The sequence below is a fragment of the Phyllobates terribilis genome, unplaced genomic scaffold (assembly GCF_046119375.1).
Source record: "Phyllobates terribilis strain yellow unplaced genomic scaffold, ASM4611937v1 Scaffold_3__8_contigs__length_932513732, whole genome shotgun sequence".
Classification (NCBI taxonomy): domain Eukaryota; kingdom Metazoa; phylum Chordata; class Amphibia; order Anura; family Dendrobatidae; genus Phyllobates; species Phyllobates terribilis.
In genome coordinates, this window is record NW_027362763.1 from 712034046 (window position 1) to 712058501 (window position 24456).

The following is a 24456-nucleotide window of genomic DNA, read 5'->3' on the forward strand; positions in this document are numbered from 1 at the left end:
TTCTATTAGTCCATCTATACTGACCTCCATCAGGTTGCAAACTGAATATAATTTTTTTCTGCATCTAGCTCTGAAAAAATATTTGGGCTTCTAGCAGTGTGTGGGACTTGGTCTATTAGTCCATCTATACTGACCTCCATCAGGTTGCAAATTAAAAATAATTTTTTTCTTCATTTAGCTCTGAAAAAATATTTGGGCTTCTAGCAGTGTGTGGGACTTGTTCTATTAGACCTTCTATACTGACCTCCAGCAGGTTGCAAATTGAATATAATTTTTTTCTGCATCTAGCTCTGAAAAAATATTTGGGCTTCTAGCGGTGTGTGGGACTTGGTCTATTAGTCCATCTATACTGACCTCCATCAGGTTGCAAATTAAAAATAATTTTTTTCTGCATCTAGTTCTGAAAAAATATTTGGGCTTCTAGCAGTGTGTGGGACTTGGTCTATTAGTCCATCTATACTGACCTCCATCAGGTTGCAAATTAAAAATAATTTTTTTCTTCATTTATCTCTGAAAAAATATTTGGGCTTCTAGCAGCGTGTGGGACTTGTTCTATTAGTCCATCTATACTGACCTCCATCAGGTTGCAAATTAAAAATAATTTTTTTCTGCATCTAGCTCTGAAAAAATATTTGGGCTTCTAGCAGTGTGTGGGACTTGGTCTATTAGTCCATCTATACTGACCTCCATCAGGTTGCAAATTAAAAATAATTTTTTTCTGCATCTAGCTCTGAAAAAATATTTGGGCTTCTAGCAGTGTGTGGGACTTGGTCTATTAGTCCATCTATACTGACCTCCATCAGGTTGCAAATTGAATAAAAAAATTTTCTGCATCTAGCTCTGAAAAAATATTTGGGCTTCTAGCGGTGTGTGGGACTTGGTCTATTAGTCCATCTATACTGACCTCCATCAGGTTGCAAATTAAAAATAATTTTTTTCTGCATCTAGCTCTGAAAAAATATTTGGGCTTCTAGCAGTGTGTGGGACTTGGTCTATTAGTCGATCTATACTGACCTCCATCAGGTTGCAAATTAAAAATAATTTTTTTCTTCATTTAGCTCTGAAAAAATATTTGGGCTTCTAGCAGTGTGTGGGACTTGTTCTATTAGTCCTTCTATACTGACCTCCAGCAGGTTGCAAATTGAATATAATTTTTTTCTGCATCTAGCTCTGAAAAAATATTTGGGCTTCTAGCGGTGTGTGGGACTTGGTCTATTAGTCCTTCTATACTGACCTCCATCAGGTTGCAAATTAAAAATAATTTTTTTCTGCATCTAGCTCTGAAAAAATATTTGGGCTTCTAGCAGTGTGTGGGACTTGGTCTATTAGTCCATCTATACTGACCTCCATCAGGTTGCAAATTAAAAATAATTTTTTTCTTCATTTATCTCTGAAAAAATATTTGGGCTTCTAGCAGCGTGTGGGACTTGTTCTATTAGTCCATCTATACTGACCTCCATCAGGTTGCAAATTAAAAATAATTTTTTTCTGCATCTAGCTCTGAAAAAATATTTGGGCTTCTAGCAGTGTGTGGGACTTGGTCTATTAGTCCATCTATACTGACCTCCATCAGGTTGCAAATTAAAAATAATTTTTTTCTGCATCTAGCTCTGAAAAAATATTTGGGCTTCTAGCAGTGTGTGGGACTTGGTCTATTAGTCCATCTATACTGACCTCCATCAGGTTGCAAATTGAATAAAAAAATTTTCTGCATCTAGCTCTGAAAAAATATTTGGGCTTCTAGCGGTGTGTGGGACTTGGTCTATTAGTCCATCTATACTGACCTCCATCAGGTTGCAAATTAAAAATAATTTTTTTCTGCATTTAGCTCTGAAAAAATATTTGGGCTTCTAGCAGTGTGTGGGACTTGGTCTATTAGTCCATCTATACTGACCTCCATCAGGTTGCAAATTAAAAATAATTTTTTTCTTCATTTAGCTCTGAAAAAATATTTGGGCTTCTAGCAGTGTGTGGGACTTGTTCTATTAGTCCTTCTATACTGACGTCCAGCAGGTTGCAAATTGAATATAATTTTTTTCTGCATCTAGCTCTGAAAAAATATTTGGGCTTCTAGCGGTGTGTGGGACTTGGTCTATTAGTCCATCTATACTGACCTCCATCAGGTTGCAAATTAAAAATAATTTTTTTCTGCATCTAGCTCTGAAAAAATATTTGGGCTTCTAGCGGTGTGTGGGACTTGGTCTATTAGTCCATCTATACTGATCTCCATCAGGTTGCAAATTAAAAATAATTTTTTTCTGCATCTAGCTCTGAAAAAATATTTGGGCTTCTAGCAGTGTGTGGGACTTGGTTTATTAGTCCATCTATACTGACCTCCATCAGGTTGCAAATTGAATAAAAAAATTTTCTGCATCTAGCTCTGAAAAAATATTTGGGCTTCTAGCGGTGTGTGGGACTTGGTCTATTAGTCCATCTATACTGACCTCCATCAGGTTGCAAATTAAAAATAATTTTTTTCTGCATCTAACCCAGCCAATAGTTTTGGCCTAATACCACAGTTTGGCCACTCAGCTCTGCTCGGTTACCATCCATTGTTTTTTTGTGCAAACAACTCCAGAGTTGTGAATTAGTTAACCACCAAAATGAGTGGAAAAAGGCCTGCTGCTGGTGGAAAGGGGAATAGGCGTGTTGGGAAGGGGAAAAAAGGTTGTGTCCGTGGGGTAGGTGCAGAAGAAAGACCATCTTCCAGCCAAACTAAAATGTCTACTTCTTTTAGCGGACAATGTGATAAGATCCCTTTCTTACGGCCACGCCAATCGCTACAAATTCCAGATGAGGCACAAAAACAGCAGGTGCTTCAACGGATATCAAGTGCTCCTTTAAGTGGGCTCTCCTCCACATCAACTTCAACATCACAAATACTCCAGTCCTCAAAGGTGTCACCCAAATCGCACTTGCTTCCTCACAGCTCCCAAATCTCCAGCTGCCCGTCTGAGTATGAGGTAGAACAGATGGTTGAGTCTGCAGAGCTGTTTACTCATACTATAGCCTGGGAATCAGAGGTCGACTCCAGCGCTTCTGTGAATCCAGACGAGGAAATGATCTGCACTGATGCCCAGAATCTTTATGAGTCGGATCCAGGACCAGACGCAGAAGGTTCTGACCATAATGTAGACCCTCATTCCCAAACTGTAACTCCTGTTGGTGGAGACAATGAGGAAGACGATGATAAGACTCAAATACCTGATTGGAGCGACAACTTTAGTTTTTTGTCAGGGCAGGAACAGGTTGGCTCTGAGGACGACGGGTGTGATAACGCACAGGGTGATGATGATGAGGTCGGAGATCCCACTTACTGTCAACCCACAGTCAGCCAAGAGATGAGGTCAGCAGAGGAGGTGGAGGAAGATGCTAGTGACGACGAGGTCAGGTTGCGCCTTCCTGGACAGAGACGTAGTACTGGAAGCACGTCAACAACTGCATCCTCAAACACAACTCTGCCTCTCACCACAAGTCGTGGTGGCTCTTCAGGTCGCATGGGTGCTAAGCCTTGCATAGCCTGGGCATTTTTTCAGATCGATAAAGATGACCCAACTCGTGTTATCTGTAACATTTGTCAGCAAAAGCTAAGTAGAGGCCAAAAAATACATAGTTTGAGTACTTCATGCATGAACCGGCACATGGACATGAAGCATAAGTTGCAGTGGGAAGCTCAGTGTGCTACAATGCGGTCTAGCCGGCCGGGCCAACCACCGTCTGCCATATCTTGTGCATCCGCGGCCTCTTCATCCTCTGTGACTGGGGGGACAGCAGTCACACCTGTTTTGGGGCGCAGACCTGCCACCTCTTTACCCGCAACAGCCAGCGTGATTGGCAGGTCATCATTTTCTTTGGAGGTGGTAACACCAGCTGGTCTTGAGCGCTGTCCGACATCGATAGCACCACCTTTGGATCAAGGCAACCTAACATGTCCGCCTGCATCTTCCTCACAGACCGGCAGTTTGCCGGGGACACCCTTATCAACCCCGTCTAAGCACAATAGCCAGCCCTCGGTCCCTCAGATGTGGACAAGTAAAAGACCATTTCCTCCTAGCCATGAGAAAGCTAAGAGGTTGAATTTCACCATCTGCAAGCTCTTGGCTACAGAAATGCTGCCTTTCCGCCTGGTGGACACAGAGGATTTTCGAGACCTTATGTCCGTCGCAGTGCCCCAGTACCAGATGCCCAGTCGGCACTACTTCTCAAAGAAAGGTGTGCCTGCGCTCCACCAGCATGTCGCACACAACATCACCGCTTCTTTGAGAAACTCTGTGTGTGACAGGGTGCATTTCACCACAGACACTTGGACGAGTAGGCATGGACAGGGGCGTTACATGTCGCTGACTGGGCACTGGGTAACTATGGTGACAGCAGGACAAGGGGCTGCTGTCCAAGTCTTGCCGTCCCCACGAGTTGTGCGTCAATCCTCTTTATGTCATTTTTCCTCCACTGCTTCTGCCTCCTCAACCTCCTCTCGGTCTTCCACCTGCACCCAAAGCCTGTCTCGTCATGCCACAAGCTTTCTAACTGCGCAGAAGGGATCCTGCACACCTCCTTACTATGCTGGCAGTAGGGCTCAACGTCATCAGGCGGTTTTTACACTGAAATGTCTGGGAAATGTGAGTCACACAGCTGAGGAGTTGTGGTCAGCTCTGGAGAACCAATTTCATGAATGGTTGTCTCCACTGGACCTGAAACCAGGGAAGGCCGTGTGCGACAATGCTGCAAACCTGGGTGCGGCCCTTCGCCGGGGCAATGTCACACACGTGCCTTGTATGGCTCACGTGTTGAACCTGGTTGTCCAGCAATTTTTAGCCCACTATCCCAGACTAGATGGCCTTCTGCAGAGGGCACGGTCGCTGTGTGCTCACTTCCGCCGTTCGCATCCCGCAGCTCAGCGACTTACATCTCTACAGAAGTCGTTGGGCCTGCCACTTTACCGGCTAAAATGCGATGTGCCTACCCGGTGGAATTCAACTCTGCACATGTTGCAGCGACTGTGGCAGCACCGACAAGCCCTGGTGCAATACGTTCTGACGTATAGCCTGGGCCAACGAGATTCAGAGGTGGGGCAAATCACGCTGGAGGAGTGGTCTCAGATCAGGGACCTATGCACCCTTCTGCACAGTTTTGAAATGGCGACGAAGATGTTTAGTGCTGACGATGCCATTATCAGCATGACTATTCCGGTGATTTACATGCTGGAGCACATGTTAAACAGAATTCGGAGTCAGGTGGTGGCACAAGAGGAGGTGGAGGAAGTAGAGGAGGAGGAGTTGTATGCGGAAGGGCTAACATCTGCAAGGTCCAGACGGTCGGCAGCACCAGGGCGGCAGGCATGTGAGGGTGGGGGAGATGATTTTACCAGGGCGCATGGTAGCAGCCAAACTAGTGAGGAAGGTGCAGGAGCCCAGGAAGAAGTGGAGGACGAACTGATGGAAGACTCATCAGATGAGGGAGACCTTGATCACATTTCTGTTGTGCGAGGTTGGGGGGAGAGGACAGAGGAAGGAAGCATGATTGTTACCTCGCCACCAACACAACAGGGACTTGGTGCTCCTGGATGCGCAACACACATGAGTGCCTTCTTGCTGCACTACCTGCAACATGACCCTCGAATTGTGAGAATTAGAAATAATCCTGGCTACTGGGTTGCCACACTGTTAGATCCCCGGTACAAAAGTAAACTTGCAGAAATTATTCCTGCCATAGAAAGGGATGCACGCATGCAGGAGTATCAGCAGAGATTGTTGCAGAATCTTACATGTGCTTTTCCACAAAATACCAGTGGTGCACGTAGTGAATCTCACAGTTCCAACTTGCCAACCGTGGGACCGTCAAGTGTTCAGCACTCAAACCGTAACAGAACCACAGTATCTGCTGGTAACATCAATTTTGCGGAATCATTTCACCACTTTTTTAGCCCATCCTTTGCAAGGCCACAGGAGACAAGAAGTCTGACACATAGTCAACGCCTAGAGACGATGGTACAGGAGTATCTCCAAGTAAACATTGAAGCCACGACTGTGTCACTGGACCCTTGCTCTTTTTGGGCTTCCAATCTGGATAAATGGCCGGAGCTAGCCACTTACGCCTTGGAGATCTTGTCATGCCCCGCAGCCAGCGTTCTGTCTGAACGTGTGTTCAGCGCTGCTGGTGGTGTGCTGACAGATAAGCGCACGCGGCTCTCCACTGATAATGTAGACAGACTCACGTTCATAAAGATGAACAAATCATGGATCCGAAACGACTTTTCTACCCCTGTGTCATCCTGGGGAGAGTAAAAGCTTGATGATTGGTTAAAATCACCCTACCAACCGTTTTAAGCTTTCAAATTACTAATCATGTTTATCTGTATCTTGACTGGAAAATAATTTGGGCTTTGTAGCAGTGTGCAGCACTGATCCTATTAGGCCATCTATAATAAGCTTCACCAGATTTAAAATTAAAAATAATTTTTAGCTGCATCTAGCCCGGAAAATAATTTTGGGGCTCCGAGATGCGCAAGACACATAAGTGCCTTCTTGCTGCACTACCTGCAGCATGACCCTCATATTGTCAGAATTCGAAGTAATCATGACTACTGGGTTGCCACACTCTTAGATCCCCCAAACTTTTCGATCAACCTTTTCATTTTAATAAAGACCAAAAAAATGGTCATTTTTTAAATTATAAGCATTAGCAGGTTGTTAGAAATTGAAATCAAACAGTTTTCAACTCAAAACTTTATTCTAGGTGATGTTACATTTTCACATAGGACCCCTTGTTCGAAAGGAGCTTCTGAACTCTCTCGTCCATTGAATTTGTCAGGTTTTGGATGGTTTCTGCTTCAATTGTTTTGCATGAGGACAGAATACCCTCCCAGAGCTGTTGCTTAGATGTGAACTGCCTCCCGCCATCATAGACACTCCTTTTAATGATGCTCCAAAGGTTCTGAATGGGGTAGAGGTCAGGGGAGCATGGGGGTCACACCATAAGTTTGTCCCCTTTTATGCCCATATCAGCCAGAGATGCAGATGTTTTATGTGCAGCATGAGATGGTGCATTATCATGCAGAAAAATGATCTTGCTGTGAAATACACGGTTCTTCTTCTTGAACCATGGCAGGAAGTGCTGTTTGAGAAAATCCACATACATTATGGAGTTCATCTTTAGCGCCTTCAGGGATCCTAAAGGGGCCGACAATCTCTCTCCCCATGATTCCAGCCCAAAACATTACTTCACCTCCTCCTTGTTGGCGCTGTAGCCGTGTTTGCGTGGGGTGTCCATCAACCAGCCATCCTCCACTCCATTCATCTGGACCATCGAGCGCTGCACGGCACTCATCCGTGAACAAAACAGTTTTGAAATCAGTCTTCATGTAATGTTTGGCCCACTGGAGCCGTTTCTGCTTGTGTGAAGTGGATAGAGGAGGTCGACAGGATGGCGTATGCACAGCTGCAAACCTCTGAAGGACCCTGCATCTTGTTGTTCGGGGGACGTTGGAGGCACAAGCAGCTTCAAAAACTTGTCTGCTGCTATGACAAGGCTTTTTTGCCGCTGCTCTTTCAACCTGATGTAATTGCCTGTAGGAAAGAGTCCTCAATTTGCCCTTATCAGCACGCACACGTGTGTACTGTGAATCAGCTACATACTTCTTGATTGCCAAGACACTTCATCCTGATCATCGCACAATGTTGATTGTAGTCATGCCTTGACCTAAACACTCCACAATTTGTTGCTTCTCAGCAGCCGACACATCCTTTTTCTTTCCCATTTTGGCAGAAAATGTAGGCTGCTTAATAATGTGAGAGAGCCTTCTTAAGTAGTCTTGCCTTTCATTGGACACACCTGCCAAACTAATTAGCACAGGTGTCTGCAATTGCTTACAGTGATATAAAGAGCCCTGACACACATCACCATCAATGAGTTTAACTGACAAACAAACAAATTCTTCCCTTATCACTCCTAAACACTTTTTGCATAATAATTTGGAACGCGGTGTACATGTGCTTTTCCACAAAACACCAGTGGTTCACGTAGTGAATCTTACAGTTCTAACTTGCCAACCGTGGTCTGTATGGAATTGTTCAATAAAGGGCCCAAAATTAAGATAACATAGATGGGAGAGGTCTCTATGAATAGGAATTCCTAAGTATTTGATACCCTGTGAGGGCCAGGCAAAGGAAAAGTTGGACTGGATGGACTCCTATATGGATTTAGGGAGGGAGACATCGAGGGCCTCAGACTTCGCTGCATTGATTTTAAAATTTTACCATGTAACAAAGTGATCTATTTCAGCCATAACAGCAGGGATGGATATATGTGATTGAGTGATATATACTAGGACATCATCAGCAAATAGAGAGCACTTGTACTCGGTGCCTCCCACCTCAATCCACCTAATATTGGGGTTATGGCGAATTGATGAGAGCAGGTGCTCCGTCACTAGGATGTATAAGAGAGGGGACAGAGGACATCCCTGCCTTGTCCCATTGGTGATTGTGAAAGGTGATGAAAATGTTCTGACGCACCCCCTGGGCCTTGGGACACCCGGAGCCGGACCCTTTTTGATGGATGCTGGTGGTTGTAGTCTTCGTGGCGGCGATCCGGTTCCGTGGCTCAGGGCGTTAAAACCAGTGGCGGAACTATTTATGTGGTTTTGATGTTTAAATGTCCGACTACGCCACCCGTGGATTGCGGTCAGAGTGAACCGCCGCTACAGGGCAGACCGCTAAGGCTGGTGTTGTGGGTGCAGCAGAGCGTAGCATAACTCCCCACGGGAGGAGTATAGCCTCAGGGCAGTGTATGCGGAGGATGGGGGTGATGGTGCAGGGCAGCAGCAGTAACGACACGGAGTCAGTGATGCAGTTCAGGGCCTTTACTCACAGTTCTTATTATCCAGACCACGTCTGCAGGTAACGGCTGCCCACGTCGTACTGTGCTCACCAGGTGAGGGGCTCAGACAACTCCCAGATAACTTTGGAGCGCTTCACAGGACCCCCTTTGTGTGTCCTTTGTCTGGCCTTTCTTACCAACACTTCTGTCCGGCTGCCTCGGGCCTCCTCTTGGTAAACTTGGCGCCAGTTTCCCTGACCCTATGTGGTGCCTTCCTAGCGGGTGGAGCAAGGGGCTGCGCCACATAAAATGTCAGAGCCTCCGGTTTCTAGCTGAGGGTCGTTTCCTGCCTCCACTAGTTCGGGGACCGGTCTCCCCCTTTGGCCTGACCCCTCCACGCAGGTGGATTCGGGCGTGCGGTGGCGACTCGCCCGTCCGCACCCCTGGGATTCCTTCATTCCTCGTTCCTGGAGCCTTCTCCGCTCCTCTTCCTTCCTTCTCCCTCTTGCAGGCCTGGGCCTCTGTTACTAGGCCCGCCTCCGGAGCAGAGCTCATGCAGAGCCCCTGCTCCCTGCCACTTCTGCTCAGACTTCTCTGCACTGAACTAAGATGGTGCCCACCTTTTATACTCCCTTCTCAATGCACCCAGGAACTGCTTCCTCCCTGCTCCTGCACTGCAGGGTTCCCCTTCCTCAGTGTTCCCTCCCCCCACTCCAGCCAGGGACAGGGACTGTCGTGCCCATCTCAGGGGCATATTGGTCGCCCTGCCCCACGGCAATGTGGTGTAATGCATGCAGGTGTCGGGTCCTGATCCACACTCCATCCTTATCTGAGAGTGAGATATCACTATCCTATAAAAGGGTCCCCTAGACCCCTACCCCAAGCTTTTTAAGAGAATCATATATGGCGTGCCAGGAGACTCTATGGAATGCTTTCTCAGCATCCAACGAGAGTATCTACTTACAAATTTTTAACTGCATCTAGCCCAGGAAATACTTTGTGCCTAGTAGCAGTGTCTGGTAGTCAGCGGATTATCCCGGCTGTTAAGCAAGCTACACCACCTGTAGTTTGGACACTTAATTTTTTCAAAGGAAATGCTTCGGGACCACGGGATACTTAGTGAAGAGCATCAGGAGGCACCCCAAGGCATAGGGGCTGGGACTGGCACTAGGATGCCTTGCGGTGGACAGCCGAGCTCGATCCTTATAAAAGCTTTTTAACTGCAGCAGCTTTAGTGGACGCTACTGGAGCTGGAATTACGCGGCTGCTGGCATGAGACTTGCCCTCCAATAGATCCTTGTAAATGGATTTAAAGTGTATTCATTCAAATTAGAGGGACAATTTAAATTAAAAAGCTTAGAGCTGCCTCCACCACAGGGGGGCTCTCTCGACCCACCAGCGGACAGGCACCAGTATTGGGAGAGGGGGGCTGGCCGTCAGGGTTCACCGCGGCTCTGGCACAAACCCGGCGACACGGAGGTGGCACGAGCAGGAGGGGACTGGCCGTCTCGGCTTCTCACTTTTTGGATTTTAGAAGGGCATGACATGCCTATATCTGTGTCTCCCCCTCCTTTTACTCCTCCACCTCTTTTCTTTTCGCATGACTATATGTACTTGTCACTTTTCCATGTGTTAGTTGTGTCTTCTGAGCAGTTTGTCAGCTTTTGGACACCTTTGAAGGTGTTTTCTATGTGTTTCTATGTGTTTTTGTTTGCCTGCCATTGGTTTTAACGGTGTTCGAAGGTGTTCGACGAACAGTTCGACGAACAGTTCGGCGAACACACGGGTGTTCGACGAACCGAACTCGAACACTACGGGGGTGGCTCAACACTACTCACCATTCTTCTTCTCTGCCTTTCTGATGTTTTTCTTGGCCTTCCACTTCTGGCCTTAACAAGAACTGTCCCTGTGTTCTTCCATTTCCTTACTATGTTCCTCACAGTGGAAACTGACAGGTTAAATCTCTGAGACAGCTTTTTGTATCCTTCCCCTGAACAACTATGTTGAATAATCTTTGTTTTCAGATCATGTGACAGTTGTTTTGAGGAGCCCATGATGCCACTCTTCAGAGGAGATTCAAACAGGAGAACAACTTGCAAGTGGCCACTTTAAGTAGCTTTTCTCATGATTGCATACACCTGGCTATGAAGTTCAAAGCCCAATGAGGTTACAAAACCAAAAAAAAGTGCTTTAGTAAGTCAGTAAAAAGTAGGTAGGAGTATTTAAAACAAGAAAATGATAAGGGTGCCCATACTTATGCACCTGTCAAATTTTGTTTGAATGCAGATTGCACATTTTCTGTTAGTACAATAAACCTCATTTCAAGGCAGAAACATTACTGTGTCCAACAGTTATTACATATATCAAACTGAAATAGCTGTTGCAAAAACACCAATTTTTATAAAACATTAAGCTTAAGATTAATAAGGGTGCCCAAACTTTTTCATATAACTGTATATATAATTGTCATATTAGCAAAGTGCAAAGTGAGTGAACAAAAGAGAAATTTAAACCCAATCAATATTAGATGTGAACACCTTTTACTTTCAAAACAACATCAAAGCATCAATTTTTCTGGGTATTCACGCACATAGTTTTTGAAGGAACTTGGCAGGGAGGTTATTCTAAATATTATGAATGACTAACCACAAATCTTTGTTCTTGGGGGCACTGTCCAGCTAAAAAATGAATTTGGAGTATCGCATGATTAATATTTATCTCAGCATTGAAGACACCATTAATCCTTACAAGATCCTCAACTCAATTTTCTGAAATGCAGCTCCAAACTTGCAGGAACCCTCCACCATGCTTCACTGTTACATGCAGACAATCATTATTGGACCACTTTCCAGCACTTCAAGAACAAAATGCCTTTTGTTACAGATAAATATTTCACTTTTTGACTCATCAATCCAGAGCACCTACTGCCATTTTTCTGCATCCCAGTTCCTCTACTTTCATATATAGTTGAGTCATGTGGCCTTGTTAGACGTCGGGCATTTGCTGGATCTGAAATGGGTTCAGAGCCATCTGAGGATTCTGTGGTTTCCCATTCAGGTCCAGCCAAGGCTGATGTTGCACAGCATTTCCTTCAGTCCCAACGCCTAGCTAGTGCACGAGATACTCGGATTGTATCTCAGGTGTTTGTCCCTAGCACTATGAAGTATAGGTTTGCGGAGGGAGTCAGGGCTCTGGCAGCCTAAGTCCGAGATGCGCCGCACTGAGCATGCCCGTGACGTGGCGGACCGTGATTGGTGGTTCAGGAACCAGCTGATCCGGTGACTTGGCACCGCCTGATTGGTCACAGGTGTCGTCACCAATGGTGCAACAGTGGGGCAGGGCTTAATCTTTAAAAGGCCCGTTCACAAACATGGCGGCGCGCTCAGATCATTTGAGCAAGTGATGCCGCTGTGTGGACAACTCTGTTCCACGTGCTCCCTAGCTGTTCACTCCGTGGCCAACCGAAGCCAGAGTTCGCTCGGCTGATTAGCACAGGTCGCATAGGCAGGTTTAACTCCATAGAGGCAGGTTAGCGCCATAAATGCAGGTAGCTTCGTCTGGCAGCCTGGCTCAGCCAAAGGGGTCGCCTATCACCCCGAGTAGCCTGCAGACGTCCTGTGCATGGCTAACGCCAGTTCGCCACGTGGAGTTGAGCCCATCAGTCCGGTAGTACGCCGGCTGGGGGCACGTGTACCCGTTGGCGTAGTCACACACGCATCCTAGCGCCGCCACTGTAGTCCCTGTGCTGTAACAGGACTACAGATAGTTTCCCGGTCGCACATCTCCCGTGCTGTTAATGGAGATCAAGCGTACCGCTATACCCGTTAGTTTCCCGGTCGCACATCTCCTGTGCTGTTAACGGAGATTGAGCGAACCGCTATACCCATTACCGTGTGCAGCAACACGGAAGGGTTTTATATTTAAGTTGGTTATTTTACTTTCTACCCGGAAAGTGTTCGGCAGCAGTCCTCCAGGCTGCATCGCGGACCCCGGGGTCGGTTGCGTTCCATTAAATTAAAGTTGTCTGCAACCGCCCCCATAACAGCCTTGTTTCTACGATGAAGGTATGGTCTCTGGACTTAATTCTACCATGAAGGCATCTTATGGTCAGACTTCTTCAAACAATGGATGGATGTAACTCAATCCTATTGGTTTCTTCCAGTTCTGAGCTGATGGCACTGTTGAACATCATCAGACTTCTAAGGAAGATAGACATGGACACGTCTTTCATCTGCTGCACAAAGTTTTCTTGACCAACTTCTACAGTCCTTAAAGTTGCCCACTTCTTGGTGTCCTCAATGCTGACAAATGCAGGAATATACTTATCCATGATGCAATACCATCAGAGAGGCATCTGATTAGGCTCCAAATTTATTCTGCAGAAGGACAATGACTCCAAATATACAGCCAATGTCATTAACAACTATCTTCAGAGTAAAGAAGAACAAGAAGTCCTGGAAGTGATGATCCGGCCCCACAGAGCCCTGATTTCAACAACATCGAGTCTGTCCGGGATTATTTGAAGAGGCAACATCCACAGAAGATCTGTGGTTAGTTCTCAAGGATGTTTGGAATGACCTTCCTGCAGAGTTCCTTAAAAAACTGCAATCCAGTGATCAAGAAGAATTGATGCTTTGATGTTGTTTGAAGGCAAAGAGTGGTCACACCAAATATTGATTTGAATTAGATTTTCGTTTAGTTCATTCACTTTGCATTATGTTAATAGATGTACATATATAAATTATTAACGCTTATATTTTTGAAAACGTTCTTATTTTGCAGCATTTTTTCCACACCTGTCTAAAACTTTTACACAGTACTGAATATCAGATCGAGTTCCCTCCAGAATCACAGAGCTTCTAGGGGAAATATTTATCATATAACTGTTGACCTATATATAAGTTCCAATGCAGAGCTTAATATTGTTCCTTATTGTGCACCAGATTATGAGCAAAGAATGCTCTTTTGGGCCTCTATTTATTAAATATTTCTTGATTTCGTTTTTTTATAATTTTTTTCTAAGATATATTCTAAGATAGTCTTATGTCGTTGGGTACATAAGATCTAATCAAGCGCTGTGGCAAACAAAACCGGTGTCTGTTTGTCTTTGAGAAAACATACACTTTCAAGACAATAAAATGTTACAAGTACAAAAATTCCTAAGGTACACATGTAAATACTCAAAAACATCTTAAAATTCCTATATCTGCTGAGACTTCTATTCATCGTATGGCTCGTAAACGAGGTCAATGACAATCTCATGTTAGTTATCTTTACGCACCTTAAAATTTATGGAAAACATGGTCGAAATAAGAACCCCTTACTAGATGTAAGGGCCATTGTAGTGGAGTTGTTATATGTCCTCATTAAAACACTGGATTAGGGGGTCATACAGTACAGTGAGTATGAAATTTCGACCTTCATAAACTTGGGCGTAACAGAACTATTTACTTTTGCACAACCCCTTGCTGTGTGGTTTGTATGGTCCATGTTACATGAAAAATATTAATCCTTTGATCAAGGGCGTATCTAGGTGGAGAGCCATCGGGCCACCTGATGCGTCGGTCCAACTTGTCTCCTCGGCGGCTGCATTTTTCCGTCCCCTGGAGTGGGAATCGGCCACTCTCTAAATAAAGTGTTGTGCTGTCTGACAAGTTAAGAGTTACTAGGTTTCTATTTATGTCTTATTTATTCGATGAGGGGTTGTCCAAGTTTGTGATGAAAATCAGCAGTTACAATGTTAAACTGCAGACTTCTGAATCCTTACAGAGAACTCATTTCATGCTGCCAGGAATCTCTGGTACGAGCGGTGAGAGCAAGAGGTTATGCACTGCAAGTATGCGATTTGCATACAAGCAGTCACGTGCCAACTAGACATGCGTGGTCTCGCTCAATACAAGTGAATTGAGCGAGGCCTGACATGTCTAGTTAGAATGTGGCCGGAAGTATGCAAATTGCTTACTTGCACTCACATGACTATTCACTCTTGCCGCCGACATCAGAGGATCCTGACATTATGTGGAGCGTGCGTTGTGAGCATTTAGAAATGTGCAGTCACCTAGAGTGACTCCAAACTTTCATCACAAACCTGGACTCTCTTTTAAATATAACATTAACCACTTTAGCATGTTCAATCCTAACAGTGTATAATATGCTCACTGTCAGGACTTAGCTCTGCTTGCTGGTTCCAGCAGTCATCACATGACCACTCATATGCAATTTTCATACGTACAGTACAGTCACATGACAACTAGCTTCTCTTTTTTCTTTTCGGTGAAGCAGGGGCAGTAGTATTTCACAGAACATTGAGAGAATCAGGAAAAGCAGCTCGTCAGCATATAAGCAGTCTCATCACAACTACTCAAACAGATTGAGAAGGGTGTGTGTGTGTGGGGGGGGCATAAGCTGAATTCTTGCCCCGGGTGCCTGAAAACCTAGATACATCTCTGCTTCGACTGAGTTATTACAACGGTATCGCATGTTTATAAATGAGCTAAGTTGTTATATTTAAAAGTGATTAATTCACTGATGGTTTGGGAAAATAAAGGAAGCTCAGTGATGGCCAATGAAGTTGAAGAAGCTGTGAACAGGGAACAAGAGGGTGGTTTTTAAATCCATCGGAGACTGAACGGCAGCCAAGACCAGCTGGTAATATATTAATACAGAAAAGGAGGGCGAGGAAACTAAGTGACATGCTCCACGTTGTCCTCCTTGTGATCTATTAATGAAAGTCTTAGGAAATTTCAGTTAATTAAGAGAGTTTATTGGACTTGTTACTTTCTTACATCAGAGATTAAGACCGTGCTGCTCTGAAGTGTGAGGGGGATCTCAAGTCGCTGTGATTACTTTCCGTGGGCAGAGCTTGAGACATTCATTTTACTTTTATCAAGGGATAGAGGGCACATACTTATAGACCATTGAAAACAAATTTCACCCTAATTCGCCCATGGACTGTTTATCAGGCATTAAGATATCTTGAGCTGATGTCAGCGCTTTGGCTAATTTGCAGCTCGTGTTAATTTATTATGTACAGTACGTCTATGGAAAATTTGTTCTCGGGTGCATAAGAAAGTTCTGGTCAGCAGCCAGCTTATACTATACTAGCTACAGAATATGGACAATTTGTAAAAGGAAAATCTTGCCAATATTGCATGGTTCTTTAAAGAAATGTATCTGCAAAAATGATTTAAGTGAAATTTTAAAAAAATATAAAAATGTGGGTTTTTTTATATAGAAACCTAAAAAAATATTATTTTTGCTGTCAGCAATATTCTATTAAAAACCATGTGATCTTTAGTCATATAATCACTAAGAGGGGACAGGGTTATATTTGTGCTCAGTTACGTATTATCATTTTTTTTCAAGCATTTACATATTTCTGAGATTAGAAAAGCATTTTTCTTCTGAAACAGTGCCACTCTTGTTCATAGATTTCATCTAGCATTGTAGTTCAACCCTATTCACTCAAGTGAGTGGTAAGTTGGGGGTTGTATAGAGTTGTTTGATAACGACTGTGAGTTATCTAGACCAAAGATCCCAAAAATGACGATAAGTAAAGAGCAGGGCGGTCAAGAGAAAACTGGGTTCTACCTGTTCAGAGGGAATAGACAAGTCATAAAATAAATCAAAATGAAAAACTACCCTGCAGTAAGTAAAAAAGTAAATAGACACTATTTTGATCAAAACAGTGTAAAAGCCATCTGACCACGACATAGTAACATATATAGTAACATAGTTTGTAAAGCCGAATAAAGACTTGCGTCCATCAAGTTAGACCTGTTAGTTCTGTAATTGCTAAAGTTGATAAAGAGGAGGGCAAAAACCCCAAATGATTTGGCCAATCTTCACCTGAGGAAAAATTCCCTCCCGACTCTGAAACCAGCAGTCAGAATAAATCCCTGTATCAACCTACTATTTTATTTTATTTTTAAGTATATGCTGAAATCTGCCTGGTATCTAGAAATGCATCCAGTCCCCGCTTGAACTGGTGTAGTGAATCCGACATTACCGTCTCCTCACTCAGTGAATTCCATATTCTCACTGCTCTTACCGTAAAGAACCCCTTCCTATGCTGGTGCTGAAACCTTTTCTCTTCCAGTCTTAGTGAATGCCCTCTTGTTACCGTAATATTCCTCCTTTTGAACAAATCCCTGGCAAGGTCTCTATACTGTCCCCTAACATATTTGTACACATTTATTATGTCCCCCCTCAACCTTCTCTTTTCCAGGCTGAATAGTCCTAGTTTTGCCAACCTCTCTGGGTATTGCAGTCCTTCCATGCCCCTTATTAATTTTGTTGCCCTCCTTTGTACCTTTTCAAGCTCATTTATATCCTTTCTATATATTGGGGCCCATAACTGAGCACAGTATTCCAAGTGTGGTCTGACCAGTGCTTTGTACAGTGGAAGAACAATGTTCTCATCCTTTGCAGCTATACATCTTCTGATACATCCCATTACCCTGTTTGCCCTTACAGCAGCGGCCTGACTTTGGGCACTCCAATTTAGTTTGCTATCAATCAAGATGCCCAAGTCCTTCTCCATCTCTGAATTCCCCAATGATTTCCCATTCAGTGAGTACTGGTGACTTCCATTTTTTCTTCCCATATGTATGACCTTACATTTCTCCTCGTTAAACCTCATTTGACATTTAATGCTCCACATACCCAGCTTATCCAAATCCCTCTGTAGGTCTGCACTGTCCTCTTTTGTATTAATTGTTTTACATAACTTTGTGTCATCTGCAAATATTGATATTTTACTATTTATCCCGTTGACTATGTCGTTAATAAAGATATTAAATAACATTGGGCCTAGTACAGACCCCTGTAGTACCCCACTAGTGACGCTTACCCAATCTGAGTATATTCCATTTATAACCACCCTCTGCCTTCTATCCTTTAGCCAGTTAGCTACCCACTTGCAGACATTTTCCCCCAGCCCCATCATTCTCATTTTGTATACCAACCTATTATGTGGCACGCTATCGAACGCTTTTGAGAAGTCGAGATACACGACATCCACTGGTTCCCCCTGATCTACTCGAGAGCTAACCTCCTCGTAGAAGTCAATCAGGTTTGTTTGGCAGGAGCGATTCCTCATGAATCCATGTTGGTTCGGGATTAAAAGATTATTAGCATCAAGATGCTCCGTAATTGCCTCTTTAATGAAGCTTTCAAAAATTTTGCCCACAACGGACGTCAGACTCACCGGCCGATAGTTTCCGGCGTCACTTTTCGCTCCCTTTTTGAATATTGGCACTACATTCACCTGTCGCCAATCAAGTGGCACAGACCCAGTCTCAACAGAGTCCTTAAATATAAGATATAACGGTCTGTCTATCACATTACTTAGTTCCCTTAGTACCCGTGGGTGTATGCCATCAGGTCCTGGTGATTTGTTTATTTTAATGTTACTGAGGCGTTTCTGTACCCCAGCTTGGGTTAGATTTGTCATACTTAGTGGAGGATTAAGCTTGTCACTTCTCATTTCTCCTGTTAGTTCTATTTCCTTTGTGAAAGTTGTCGAAAATAAATTATTTAATAGATTAGCTTTATCCTCATCTTTCTCTATGATTTTGCCTTCCTCACTTTTTATCGGTCCAATATTATCCGATTTAATCCTTTTACTATTTATATACGTAAAGAACAGTTTGGGATTTGATCTACTTTCCCTAGCAATACGTTTCTCTGTTTCCTCCTTCGCTATTTTTATTTGTTTTTTACAGGTTTTCGTTTTTTCCTTGTAACACATTAGTGCCTCCTTACTGTTTTCCTGTTTTAATCTCTTGAATGCCTCTTTTTTGCTATTTAACGCCCCTTTTACGTTCTTGTTCAACCATATTGGTTTCCTCTTATTTCTGGCCCTTTTATTCCCATACGGTATATACCTTTCGCACTGAGTATTCAGAATTCTTTTGAAGGTTTCCCATTTACTATTCGTATTCCTTTGATTAAGAACTTTGTCCCAGTCAATAAGTTGAAGGCTTTCTTTCAGCTGATCAAACTTCGCCCACCTAAAGTTTAATGTTTTTGTTGTTCCCTTATTGATAACCCTACTGAAGGGCATTTTGAAGTCGATAATACTATGGTCGCTATTACCTAGGTGCCCCCCTATCTGTACCTCAGTTATTCTATCAGGCCTATTAGTCAATATTAAGTCCAACACGGCCTTCCCTCTCGTTGGTTCCTGCACTAGTTGGGAGAGATAATTATCCTTAATATTTGTCAAGAACCTTTTTCCTTTCTGAGATCTACAGGTTTCTGTTTCCCAGTCAATATCCGGGTAGTTGAAATCCCCCATTACAATCACTTCATTATGTTTTGCTACTTTGTCTATTTGTCCTAATAGCAGATTCTCATTCTCCTCTGTTATATTGGGTGGCTTATAGCAGACCCATAGTAATATTGTATTATTATTTTTTGCCCCCTCTATCTCTACCCACATGGACTCGACCCCCTCTTCTCCCTCTCCTATATCTTCCCTTAGTCTGGGTTTTAGACATGACTTTACATATAAGCAGACTCCTCCGCCTTTCCCCTGTTTCCGGTCCCTTCTAAATAAACTATAATCTAATAAATTTACCGTCCAGTCGTAGCTATCATCTAGCCAAGTCTCTGTTATACCTACGATGTCATACCTCTCCTCCGATATAAGCGCCCGCAGCTCATCCGCCTTATTGGTCAGGCTTCTTGCGTTTTTCAGCATGCAAGATAAAACTATGGGGTTATTTAGCATCCTATTCTTCTCTAACGATCTAACTGTACTATCCCCACCCCCCTATCCACCCTCATTATATTCACTTCTCCCCTTCCCCCTTTCTTGCCTCACATCCCACCTATTTCCTTGGTTTCCCCCCCCGTCTCTAGTTTAAAAACTCCTCCAACCTATTAGCCATCTTCTTCCCCAGCACCGCTGCACCCTCCCCATTGAGGTGCAGCCCGTCCCTACGGTAGAGCCTGTAGCCGACCGCGAAGTCGGCCCAGTTCTCCATGAACCCAAACCCTTCTGCCTTGCACCAACTCTTTAGCCACTTATTCACCTCCCTAACCTCCTGTTGGCGCTCCTGTGTGGCCCGCGGGGACATGGTGTACCCAATCGGGATTGCCCTGAACTCTTGTTGTTCACGCCTTTGTCAGCAGACCTCAAAATAGATGGGGCAGAATAGGACACAAATCTGGCTGTTTTGCACCTGCCTGTGAAAATCAAAACAAAGCAAAATGCTGAGACCAAAAATGAGTAGCCACACCCCTGTATGTACAAAGTGCAAAAAACTAAAGCAAAACCAAAGAAATGAGCCGGAACAGCTGTTGGTATATGTGCAATATGTTGGTGCTCATTCTTCCTGCAGTCATTTAATTTTCATTTATAGGGAATAATTAGATGATAGTACACTTATAAGTAGGGGTGAAACTATTGTGGGTACAAGGGTTGCAGTTGCATTCGGGCACTGGAGCCTAGGGGAAAGACAAAAAGTTCCTTTGGCCCATATCATAAATCTAATGCTGTTAAAGAGTAGCAGTGATAGTTAGGGACGCTGGTGGAAATTTTGGACCTGTGAGGTTCAGGTTACACCACTGGGAACATGTCACAATTTTATGTATAGCATGAAAATTTAAAGGATATGGAAACACAGTCTGACCCCTTCTATAAACGCTTTACAACAGTTCTTAACAGTTCTCAAATGAGTATGAGAAGCCTAAACTATTTACTAAATCTACCACCAGCTACCATTTAATTTCAGAAGTTAATGGTAATTCATGGTAATGATTATATATAAATATACTGTATTTGAGTTTTTTTAAATAAATTAGTTAGCATTTTTACTTATTTGCAAAAGTTTTTTTTTTTTTCATTTATTTGTATTTTTGTAACCAGAAAAATTCACAAATCTTTTTTTGTCATTCAGAATATAGGGAAATGCAAGACGTTTCGATAGTTGATGAAGACTACAGATGTTGGCCATCTTACCATCATAATGGATGTCTCCTTTCAGTATTTGATATAAATGAAGCAATAGAAGTTTGTGAGAGCCATTCACAGTGTCAAGCTTTTATTTGGACAAATCAGACAACATGGACAGGTAAAAATATCTAAATATATATATATATGTCATTTTTTTGGGCTGTAGTGGTCATTATAGATATGTTGAGTTCATTTGCTCGGATTTCGAAGAGTCTTGCAAACAAAAAAAAACTTTGTAGATGAACTAAATGTGATACAGGCCAATTTTAAAATCTTGTAGACATCAAGTATTTTTGAAAATCAAAAACATTTGACCCAAAGAATGAACCAGCTAACAAGAAAAGGTGAGAATTCCTCTTTGTCACTGCAGAAGTCATTGACTTGGATGCAGACTATGGAATCGGTGCCCAGTTCAAGTATCTTGGGAAGAAAAACATACAACACTTTCCTGAAAGATAGGTTAAAATAAATGTGAATGTGAAGAAGGATTGATTGTGTAATTGAAGCTGAGCAGAAATCCAGCAGCTCTCAGCACCTGAGCACAAGAAAGTCATTATTTCTGATTCTTCATTTCAAAATTGGTTTTACGACTGTCAATTTTACATAACTAAAGAAATACTAAATATAGTTTGAAAATATAGGTTACTTGAAAGCTAAGTTATAAAATACATAACCTTTATTAATATTCATAAAACTGATATACATAAATCCAATACTTCCTTAATCCCCATTAACATACGGATGCAAAGTGACTCTGAGGATATAGCAATCTCCCTTCACTGCAAAACACGTCTCGTCCGAAATGTTAACTAACATAAACTATAATCTAAAGTGCTATTGTGCTTATGAAAAAGAAAATGTGTAGCTCTCACCCATTTTTGCACGTAGGCATCATCCAGGTTTTTTTTCCTCCGTCTTGATAATTCTTTTGAAGACCAAAGCTACCCTGTCGTGCCCCAGATGTTAGCTCCCGCCCTATCCAGTGGATGTGTGGGACTATCTCCCTATACATTTTTTTACAATGTGGTTGCAGCATTCTGCACCAGTATAATGAATACTCACCACTGTGAGACTCAGTAATTCGATTTTTAGTCACTTTTGCACTTTATCAGCACTGAGTCACCTATGCTCTTTGCATTTGTTAGTGCGTCCCCAAAACGCAAAAAACATACTCTCCGATGAATTTTCTGTAAGGAAAAAGAAACGCGTCGGGAGGTTTTTTTTTTGAGGGATATGTCAAAAGGCACACTTGGGTACCACCCTTGTTAAGGCGGGAACTAACATCTGGGGCACGACAGGGTAGCTTTGGTCCTCAAAAGAATTATCAAGACGGAGGAAAAAAAAAAACCTGGATGATGCCTACGTGCAAAAATTCCTCTATTTGGGTGCAAGTTTAAAAATTGTAACTAAAAATATGGATTAAGTGAGAAAAACCCTGCACTATGTCCTTCTTGCAAAATTTTTTTTATTTCTTGTAACTTTATTCCATATGTGCTAAAACCACTGCAACACAGATCCTAAAACATCTCACTCATTTCAGAAATAAACTTCCTTAGGAGTTACCAATATGGAAGTTTACTTTCCAAACGCGTCATATATTTGAGGACTTGTGTTTCAGTGGTTTTAGCACATATGGAATAAAATTAAAAATTTTCTCAGGAAGGATGGAGTGCGCATTTGAGAAGTAAACTTCCTTATTCATTACTATGAATAAGGAAGTTTACTTCTGAAACGCGTTAGCAGTTTGAGGATCTGTGTTTCAGTGGTTTTAGCACATATGAAATAGTTAAAATAAACTGAGTTTTCTCAAGAAGGACAGAGTGCGCATTTCGAAAGTAAACTTCCTTATTTATATGTATGAATAAGCAAGTTAACTTCCGAAACGCGTCAGTGTTTGAGGATTTGTGTTTTGGTGGTTTTAGCTCATATGGAATAAAGTTACCATAAATACTGAGTTTTCCCAAGAAGGATGGAGTAAACTTCTTTTTATATATGTATGAGGAAGTTTACTTCTGAAATGCGTCAGTTGTTAGAGCATCTGTGTTTCAGTGGTTTTACCACATATGGAATAAAGGTGCAATAAACACTGAGTTTTCTCAAGAAGGACGGAGTACTAGCTTTTTTTCAATTGGTTCTACTGACATAGTTTGCTCAAGTCACTGAGCACTCTGGATGAAGTGATTGTGGGTGATGAATTGTTGGTTTTCTTAGGTTAGATCAAAAATATGATTTGTTTTTAGTTTTCTCTACCAAAACAATATTTTAAAATGTTGTCATATTGCTTTGTTGATTTTTATCTCTCTTTTTTTTTCTTAGGGCGACAACTTGTCTTCTTCAAAACAGGCTCTAGAAATTTTGTGCCCGATGAAAACAAAATAACCTACCTGAAAATAACAGTTTGACCAAAGTGGTTCTAGTAAGGTCATTAGTATGGAATGAATTGGAGAAAAATGCACTAATATTCATTCTAATTTTCATTCTAATTTCTAGAGTGCTGTTCAAATTTACCTGAATTTACCAGGGTGGATGTGCAATAAGTCAGCAATTTCTTTTTTCTAAATGTGATTTTAAAAGACAAAAAATGTGATACACTGTTAGAAATGAAGATAATGAATATGGTGATTATCTTTAAACTGTACATAGTGTTATTTCTGCGGTGAAGAAGAATGACATTTGGATTGGTTCAAGTGCACCAATGTCAGTAGGCTGCTGGCTTTTTAACTCTGTGTGACTCTTCAATGGTACACTGGCAATTTATATCCAGTGTGAAATATTTCCTTTTTTTTTTCTACAGGGATGAGTAATTATTTTTATATTATAAATATGTGCTACTTTAATTGTAAATTATGAGATTTTAATTATAAAACATCTTAATATAAGATGTTGATTCATGAGGATTCCAGCAAAACAAAGCCATAGCTCATATGTTTCAAGACTTCCAAAGAGGTATAAAACTATTTCATAGGACAAATGGTCTCAGTGCTTAATAAAAGCAGCTACGACTTTAAGATACATAGCAAGTAGTGATGTGCGAGTATGTTCTGTTAACCCTTTCGGCGAGCATGCTTGGATGCTTGCCGAGTATCTTCAGCGTGCTCGGGTGTTATGTTTTAGTCACTCCGTGCTCATGATTTGCGACTCTTTGACTGCTTTAATACATGTGAGGAATGCCTAAGAAACAGGAAATTCCTCACAAGTATGAAAGCTGTCAAACAGTCGCAAATCATGAGCACAGAGTGACTAAAACATAACACCCGAGCACCATTGAAGATACTCGGGAAAACACCCGAGCATGCTCGTGAATCTCGAGTAACGAGCATGCTCGCTCATTACTAATAGCAAGTAATCTTACATGTTGAAGATGTAAATCAAGTACTCAATAAACAAATTACAAAGGTTAAATATGAAATGGCCACCATTAGCCATCAAGAAAATCAACTTGTTTGATACATAAGGACTTATTAACCAGCAATTATGTATAGAAGGCTGGTACCTAGCACAGGCTTCTCTCTTGTCCTTCTCTGCTCAATCACTCTTTCTTCTTCAGTTCTCTTGTTTCAATTTTCTCACTTTATGTATTTATGCCTTCTTCAAGGCTGCAAAGTATGTCCATCCCTCTATAATTTTGCCAATAACATTTATTTCAAAACATTAGAGTAAAAAAAATAATCTAGATT

At 42.5% G+C, this 24456-nt stretch overlaps 1 protein-coding gene across 1 annotated transcript in view; it reads left to right on the top strand.

Moving 5' to 3' along the window:
* Window positions 1–23973, top strand: part of PKDCC (protein kinase domain containing, cytoplasmic) — a 127403-nt gene extending 103430 nt beyond the window's left edge. Inside the window, exons 6-7 of the mRNA XM_073673309.1 lie at window positions 20724–20897; window positions 23096–23973. Coding sequence (XP_073529410.1) covers window positions 20724–20897; window positions 23096–23181 — 260 coding nt within the window. The 3' untranslated portion in view covers window positions 23182–23973. The remainder of the gene's footprint in view (window positions 1–20723; window positions 20898–23095) is intronic.
* The last annotated feature ends 483 nt before the right edge of the window (window positions 23974–24456 follow it).